Genomic DNA, 9,144 nt, shown 5'->3' with positions numbered 1-9,144 from the left:
GAAGTGATATATTCTCTCTCGGTTAGAAACATGTGGGGAAAAAGAATGTTTGCCATATGGTAAAAAGGAAAAAAACCTGGTGAGGAAGTAAGTGCTTAAGCTTGCTGGGTATCACAGCACAAAAGGCAAAGCTTAAACTGGCTTTAAGTACATTATATTTATAGTTCTGAACAAGTGTTCATGCATTTTACAGCTATTCAACAATGACATTTTAAAATTTTACTGTAATTGCAGAATTTCTCCTAGAAGCCAGAAAGGTGAATAATTTTTAAGTTTTTGGTGTGGATTCTTGACCAAGTGATTGGAGTCTTTAGCAGTGCGATATAATTGTTGGGTCATATCCTGAAGTGCACTGGAGCAGCAGCTTAACAGATGCCATTGTAGAAGGTCTGGATTGATTAAACAGTGCTTCAAGAATATTTCCTCAAGTCTCTTTCTGGAACATTTATCTTCACTGATGTCTGACACCTGGTTCCAGGAGTTAAGAATTATTACCAGAGGAGGCTGGCTTTGATCCCTGGGCCAACTGCAAAGCCAAAGTGGCAAAATGTACCTTTGCAATGATACTTAGCAGCTGATACTGCCTACTGTGTAAGCAGTCCCACCTCTTAACAGACTCTCTTCTGTCAGGAATCCTTTACCTTTCCTTTCTCCTTTCCAAACCCAGACTGTTCTCATATCTAACTGTGAACACATCAGAGCTTTAGTGTCTTGAATAAAATCATATTTGTTTCTCCAAGGTCACCAAACATTGCAAAAAATAAATTGCATTCAATCACATGGGAAATAGCAATAAAAAAAAGGTGACTTTTTTTTTTTGTGAGCTTTACAGCACCTGACAAGGTTTTAAAAAAAGAAAAAAAAGAAAAAAGAAAGAAAACTTTATACTTCACTTTTCACAATTGACATCAATTAACTGATGTATAAATTCTAAAGACTATCTGCAACTTGTCATCTCAGTTTTGCTGGTATCTATTACAGATAATGATACTGATAGCTGCCATTTAAGGCACAGTTCTTTTGATTCTGGGATGAAGATTTAACCATTCTTGATATCCAGAAGGCATTACGTTCTCAGTTCTCTGAGTGGCCTTTTTGGATATAATACTAAAACAACAGGGTCAGCTGGGGGAAAACAGAGGTGACGTACTTGAGATGCATGGATCTTCCATGTAAAGACAAGGTCTAAAAAACCAACTCCTTGTTTTCCACTTCAGTATAAAAATATAGCATGCACACACACAAAACAGCTCTCCTGGCAATGATTCCTGCCATAAGTAAAAATAAAAAATAATTGGAAAATATTGTACAGATTAAAAAAAAAAGCTATGCATGTACTAATGTCAACAGTATAACAAAACCTGTCATTCATTCTATACTATTCTAAACAGGTGGACCCCACAGAGAACATTTCCAGTTACTTTATCTTGATGTTTTATGTACTCTTTAGACTTAAACTGCCACTGAACAGACTTGTTACTATAATCCAAAAATGTCTAATATTGATTCAACTATATTTTTTTAAACACAAAAGCAAATGATTACAGAATTAAGTTTGTGACTCAAGAGTTGGTTCAACAAATTAAACTTTCCAAAAGCAATACATTTGTTTCCTGAGATGGCTAAACTTCACGTTACACTGCAATTAACAAAAATCACTGCACAAAACCACAGGTTAACTATGGCATACAAGCACATTTACAGAAGTCACCTAATTTCAATAGTACTATTTGTGTTAATGTGTACACCTTAACAAGAGTCCTAAAATATTCTTTATACATTACAAAACAAGAATTTACAAAACTTTATTTTATTTCCAAGTTACTTCATTCTAAAAATGTTGAAACATAAAAAAATACCACTTCCTAAAGTACTTTACAATAAAAGGCTAACAATCTGGCATGGAAGAGGTAAGTATACGGAAACCTGTTTTAACAGCCACAAATCAGTCGCTGGTGATTAAAGAACACTTTGTTCTTCAAAGCTGGTAGGCACTTCCACATAGCCAGAAATGTAAGGTTTCCTACCACTCCTTTTCCATCTCATACATAAAAATATCCAATGCAATAAAAAAAAGTAGGATAAAAGGGTGGACATACGTTCAAATAAAAGCATTATCTAAGGTCTTGATTATTGTTCATCTTGTGTAACTGTTAAGATTTTGTCCCAAAGTTTTCCTGACAAGATGGAGTTATTTGGCCTTTAAAAGTGTTAGCTGAAATACCTCCCTTTTTTACCAGTACATGTTGTTTGCTCACTGCTGTATTGCTGGTTTATGTCTGTAACAGAAACTGGCTCTAGGCCAGCCCATGGGTCCTCAAGCATTGAAGGTCTGTAATAGTTTTCCACATCATTAGACACTCTTTTCTCTCTGCCATGCGCTGTACCAAATGGAGTAGATGTCCTGGGTGATCCCTTTGGAAGAAAACCATCAGGTAAAGAAACATTCAATAGACTAATTCAAACTTAAAAAAAAAAATGTTTCTTTCTACTGTAGTAGAGCTTTGAAGCTGATTATTAATGATCATTACTATGCCTCACTTGCATCTTCCTCAGAAAATATTAACTTTATTATTCTTTTAATTACAGCTGATGATTTACCAAAATAAGAAAAAAGCCCCACAACAGACTTCTCCAAAACACTTGTTTACATCACTCTGGCACACATCTACGGAAAAGCTCCTCATGCTGTTCTTCATAAGCTGCCTAAGTCAACGATATGTCTAACAAAAGCTGAATAACAAAACAGGGAGTTACAGGCTGAGGAAGAGCTGACAATATTAACAAGAGCAGAAGTCATATATTAAGTACTTACAGATTGAACACAGTGTTGTATAACGCAAATAGCTACAAATGACCCAAAGAACTCATTGAGAAAAAAACCACATTTCATTCAAACCAGTGTTCTGTGAAATTTGAGAACAGATGGCTTTATTTTATATACAATCTGAATGGTAATCAGTGATTAAGCAGATACTGACTTTCACATGGAACTTTCGATTTTTTTTTTTTTTTTAAGATCAAGGATCACTACAATTGCTTGTGTAAAGCTGCTACAAGTCTGCAACTTAAAGAGAGCTATGATATAAAGGAATGCCTATAACCATTTTCTCCTGCTAGCATCACCCATTGTTCTTCTCTTCAGATTCACTTCCCTAAAAAGTGAGGTTTTGTTTAAAGCTGTATTTATTTAAATTAATTTTGTTTTTACCAAAAGTTAAACAACGCATATTACAGGTACACAATAGACTCCAAACATGCCCATTGCATTCTGTACGATTAGAACAACAGGACTCCTCAAGGCTGTATCAAACTTTGTGAAGCACGGTAAAAACACGATTACGGGCTGCTTCCCCCTCCTACCCTTCCCAACCCCTGACTTTTTGGATCAGCAGTGATGGTATTTGAATTTGACTAATAAGCCCTTACAGAATCTACATAAACAGATCACATGAAAAAATTTTTGGGTAAAACTGAGAAATGGTGCCATACAGTGAAGCCCCCTGTGTTTAGCCAGAAGAATAGATTTCCCTCAAACAGCTTGAACCTATTTCTGCTCATGTGCTGTGGCAGGAACACGTCAATTTGGTTCCAGCAAGAACTCTTCTAAAACTCCTAAAGCTTGATGACAATGCATACATGACCAAATGTGGGAACATCCATGTCTTCTTTACAGGGCACTTGTTTCTAATGATCCTTTGTAGTTAGGTTATGTAGCTTAGATGATTATCTCAAAACAGAAGAATTACTTTATTGCATCAAACCCTACAAGGATCAGAGAGAATCACCTCAGACTACATCTAAAAAACTTTCTAAGGGACATAGAATTTTCTAAAGTTGATATGCACTAGCAAAAGTGACATTTACGTTAAGCCCTCACATTTAGTAGTAAAGCAGTAGTAAACAGGGCATTCTGTCTGAAAAAAACACAAAACTTCACCATCTCTGCAACAGCACATTTAAGGAAGACCCAGTAACTTTGACATTGTATAACAGTTTGAGTGTGGAGCTTATTTAATGCTATGTCTAATCTGCAGAACACAAAGCTCAGCTGACAATGATGTGCAGTATTCAGTGAAGGAACAAAATAATCCAATGGTAAGGCTCATTTGTATGGGTTTATTTAATAATATTAAATTTCACTACAATATATGCAGGCCATCAGTAACACTGACATTTTTAGCATGTCTGAAATCTAGGAAATGTATTATTATGTAATACAAGATTGACAGACTTTAGTAAGTGTTAAATTTAAGCATGTAGATTATTTAAGTCTAGAATGCTAGTCAACATATGCTTTTTCCCCCTCTGTATTTTTTTAGGCCTGTGGAAAAGGGAAATTGCCCTACCTGTAGAAATTAAACCACTCTGTGCAAGAGACACTGTTTGACGCCAAAGATACCTTAAAAAAAACTTTCTATTTTGCTGTCACTGATGCCAACAGCCTTTTCTCACTTAACTTTCGTTAATATCCAATGTAAGCCCATTCTCTTTCAGTTTAAAGCCATTCCTCCTTGTCCTGTCACTACAGGCCCTTGTTTTCATGACCGTGTTTTCATAACATATAAAGCAGATCATGTCTGTGAAAAGACCAGAAAGTGCTGTAAACTATTGGCCACATAAAGGTTGTCACCCATTTCAGAAACAACAAGCTCTCTATATTTTTCTTTGTGTTTTCTGCTCATTTAAAAAAATGAATGTCTGCAAGCACAAAATGAGCACAGAATGCCAATGACATGACATTAATGGAAGACTGAAGTAAACATAAACTGCCTTTTGGATTTTCTGACAAGATTTTAAAGGACCACTCAAGACTTCCTTCTCAAAAGTGACTGCAGCATCACAGATTTCAAAAGCACTGTAGATCTCTTAACATCAGCACCTACAGAAGAGAGGGGGACAATACACATGGCTCACAAAGAAATCTGATGCTTAGAAAATGCAAAAAGGCCTTCTACCTGAATCTATTCATGGCCTCATGGAGAGATTCTTGTCCACACCAAAGAAAATGGGGACTTGGGGTTTATGAGATTCCTCCCTCTGTGACTGCCTCCACTGCCCCCCCACCCAGAAAAACAGCCCTTGTGGATGCTCATAAAAGCATACACAGATATTACTTCAGTCCTATGCAGAGCTACAGACGTACAATATCCTTTGAGTCTTTCAAAGCATCACCATCAGGCCAATGCTCCTAAACTACTCACAAAGTCTACAGAAGGAAAGGGGAGAAGGGAAAATGTTGTGACAAGCTGAGACTGGATTCAGACTTCTACCTTCTTTATATTGGGTTTCTTACATCACGAATGAGCCTATGGGACTGTTCCTGTCCACGGGTCCTGACAAGAAACAGTTCTGACTAAAACTAGGGACAAAAGGATTCCTGCATATTCTTCTGCTCAATTACTTTAAGGCAGACTTTGAAAAAGCCACTTAATTGAACAGCCAAAGAGTGATCTTTTGCAGGGAAATTAGACATCGATGACATAAACTGTCCCTCCAGAATCTGCAGCAGAAATGCCACATCCTTGGCCTTTTCCACAGGTACAGAGGTTAAGCTATGTATTGGCTTTCACACCAAGAGAGTCTTTGCTGTTGTGTTGAATATGTACAAAGCTCAGAATGATCCCATTCCACCAACTATGAGATTCCTGTAAGATAGCTAACTGCATCACAAAAAAGTAGCAAAATACTCTTTCTGAATGGAAATATGACAATGCAGTGCAGGCACGTTAACATTTTACTAATCTCTATTAAGATTTGACTTCATTATCACACTCTAATCCCTGAAGTGTCAGTAAGAGCACCTGCAAAATTTATCATTGCTTGTACTGCACGTGGCATTTGTTGAACTTTTAAGGCTTACCTAATAATGCATAAGGCCAGTTATATACAAAAAGTTAGTATCATCCCTATGTGCATTGCCAGTCACATGCCACAACTAACCCACCTGGAAAAAAAGCAAAACCCACAGAACCCGTTGGGAATGGCTGTCAGGAAAACTACTTTATACAAACAGAAGCTTTCAGTGTCCAATGCAAAGACTTCAAAATAATAGTCTATTATCCCAACAGGTGCTCTAATTTCTGCTTAAAGAAGCCTCAGCTTAATTCTCTTTAATAAGCACTCCTGTTCTCTAGCCGTGTCCCAGAAAGCTCTGGGTCTGGACAGGGCGTGGATAGGGAAGCTCCCATGATGTAACAATACAGGCAAACTAAAAGCCCGTAGTGCTTCACCACTGCATCGAAGAAAACTAATCAAAGGGAGGCATGTACAGGAAAAAGAGGCGTTTGCTGCAGTTTTGGTTGGTGCTTAATTCTCTCTCTACCTTCACATGCCAGAATATGAAAAAGAAAAGTTGCACTTTTGTCAGCCCTTGCGTCTTCACAACAGGCCAGGCCCGGGGCCCTTTTCCCTTTCCTCATCTTACAGCTGCCTGAGCTGTGCTCTCGCCGTCCTCTCTGCTGCGGGGGGCAGGGAACACTGATGTTGCCCAGTGCGGTGCAAGTGCCGCTTTTCACTGAAAATCGTGCTGGAGCGGGTGGATGCTGCGCTCAGCGTGCTCTCCCTAGCGGGCTTTAAAGCGGCAGCAGCTCCCTCCCTCCCTCCCCGTGTCCCTCTCCGCCCTGCCCCATACCTGGAAGTGCCTCTGGAAGCCCCCGGGCGAGCGCTTGTGTTGCGACGGCAGGTGCAGGGGCGCCCCGGCCGCGGCCGCGCCGCCGTAGGGAGCCGGGTACCGGGGGCTGACGCTTTGCGGCCTGCGCGGTGTCTGCGCCCCCGGCGAGGGGCTACCGAAGCGCCCCTGGAACCCGGGCCCGCGGGGCGAGAGGCCGCCGCCGTACGGGCCGGGCCGGGGCCCATAGGGCGGCGTGTGGTGGGGGCTCCCGTAGCCCCGCGGGGAGGGCGGCAGGGGCCCTCCGCCGGAGGGGGGGCTCCGGAAGCCGCCGCCCGCGTAGGGAGGTGTGGGCGCGCGGAATCCCGGCCGGTACATGGCCAGGAAGAAACAGGCCGGGAATGGCAGCGCCGGGAATGGAACCTGCGCAATGGCGGCGCCGCGCGCGCTCCTTTTCCTTCCCCACGCCTTTTCCCCGCCAGGGGTCCGAAGGTTCCGGCCTCCAAACGTTCCGGGCCGGGGAAGGCGAGGCGCCGTCCATCTCACCTGGAAGTGGGAGAGTGGGAGTTCGGCTCGTTCAACCTCGCATAGCGATCTGTCACGCCGACGCTGAGTAATTCTGTGCGTTTTCCAGATCAAGAGGAATAATCTGGAGTAAGAGAGTCTCAGGAGACGCGTAGCAGCCGCGCCTGGTAACTCAGGCGGTGAAAGCCCTGGGTGCTGTGAGGGAATACCCGCGGTTCCACAGCTACAGTGAACAACGACGAAATGAACTGTTGTACAGCAAAGAGAGTATTTACCTCACACTTCATGGCACTTCAGATATGCTTATTTGTGCGCCTTTGTTCTGCTGTCTTATAACATCTGAGCCTGCAAATAACTACGCGCGCTAGGGCAGTCCCGATTGACAGCACATACAGTGACGTATTTAAAGAGCACTTTAATGGAAAGGGTTTGCTTTACAGTCAGTTCGAACTGCCAGCAATTCAGTGGAGTAGCAGCTCAGGCAACGACTCACTCATACAAACTCGTGGCAAAATGTGCTCTTGGAGGAGAACCTCATATTTAGCAGCAATTAAACAGTGTTATTACCATTCCTGCTCTGTTCTCAGGTATACCAATGCAAATCCTCAACAACTCTGTACAAAAAAATAATAAAGACTTTTTTTTTATTTCCATCAGCACTACTTGGTTTTAGGATATATATGAAAATTAAAGAGGGCTTTCAGAACAGCACAGAACACAGGTTAACCGTTAAAATAAGCAGAATGTTTCTATGCTTTATATACCAGTTTTGCTTTTGTTTGGCTTTAAATACTTGTTTGGGGTTTGGGTTGACTTTTTTTTTTCAATGGCAAGAACTAACTTTATATTCTCAGTGAACTCAGCTCTCCACTACGTTATAAAATTTTCCTGTGCAAAATGAGACAATATCCTTTTAATTCTAAAAGGGAAAGAGGCTAAATCTGCTCACTTAAATTTTTTGCTAATCCTTTAGTCTAGAAGACCAATTTTCTATCTGTTACTATTGTGCACACAAGGACTGCCATGTTTACACAAAACAGTTTATCAACATAAGTTACAAACTTGTCTGATTGGTCTCATTCCAAAAAAGGACAGCTTCATTTAATTTAAACCCTTTCCACACCAAACAAATTTAGAAATACTTAGTGTTATGTACGTGTTGAGTTATACTGGGATAATTCAACTGACTAATTTCCTCTTGTTGACAAATCCAAATTACTTCTAGGATTTTAAGCATCCACGTCATACTTTGCATTATGCATAGCATGTCCAGTCAACGAACCTGTAATGTAGAAGATTTTCTGTGTTCTTCCTCAGAATTCTGACATGCAACATTTCTTAAGCCTGTGCTATTCATAATGCTCGCGTTCAAGCTGTCAGAAGTTTCAGCTACTCTTGAGATGCAACTGTTGTCTTATTGTCACATCATATTTCTCATAAATAAATGCTAAAACTGTGTGCAGGCTTTTTTTATCCTGTTACAGAGCAAGAAGAGACTATGATGTTCCTATAACAAGTCTTCTACTCTGTCCTAAAATAGGACTAAAAAGAGTCAGAGTGTACTTCGCTCAGGGACGAATTGCTTTAAGGTCAATTCAAGCTAACCCTTCCACAGCCAACTGAAGATACACCTTACAGTGTAAGTAATACTGCACCTTCAGGGAAGAATTGTGCTGACGGATCCACCTGGTGCCAGTAAGCAGATATAATGGCATCCAGTGCGGCTGCCTACCTTAGTAAGTGAGGAAAACCTTTCGGGGGATGGCGGGGGGGAGCAGGCATTTTACTTTTTATTCCTTCTTGGCAATGTCGCATGTCACAGTCTGTACGCCGAACTGCAAGTACGAGCTTCCAGAACAGCAGGATTCCTGCTGCAAATATCTGCAAGGCGCCTTCCTGCTTTGTAAAGTCCAGCCGGGAGTGCTTTATAGGAGAGGATAGGGGAAGGGAACTGTCCCGCCGATGCAGTGGAGGAGGGAACACGTCAGCGGGCACCTAGAGCGCCGGAG

At 41.2% G+C, this 9,144-nt stretch overlaps 1 protein-coding gene across 1 annotated transcript; it reads right to left on the bottom strand.

The window, feature by feature from the left end:
• On the bottom strand, nucleotides 1-7,770 carry MPLKIP (M-phase specific PLK1 interacting protein). The gene is made up of 2 exons (XM_027675853.1): nucleotides 6,635-7,770; nucleotides 1-2,415 (listed from the first exon to the last, which is right to left on the bottom strand). The coding sequence occupies exons 1-2, from the start codon at nucleotides 6,986-6,988 to the stop codon at nucleotides 2,212-2,214; spliced, it is 558 nt and encodes a 185-aa protein (XP_027531654.1). The 5' UTR covers nucleotides 6,989-7,770; the 3' UTR covers nucleotides 1-2,211.
• Nucleotides 7,771-9,144: the final 1,374 nt, after the last annotated feature.

The sequence above is a fragment of the Neopelma chrysocephalum genome, unplaced genomic scaffold, assembly GCF_003984885.1.
Source record: "Neopelma chrysocephalum unplaced genomic scaffold, ASM398488v2 Primary Assembly neopelma1_26, whole genome shotgun sequence".
NCBI classification, from domain to species: domain Eukaryota; kingdom Metazoa; phylum Chordata; class Aves; order Passeriformes; family Pipridae; genus Neopelma; species Neopelma chrysocephalum.
The sequence above is the reverse complement of the archived record's forward strand: the minus strand, read 5'-3'. Positions and strand labels throughout refer to the sequence as shown.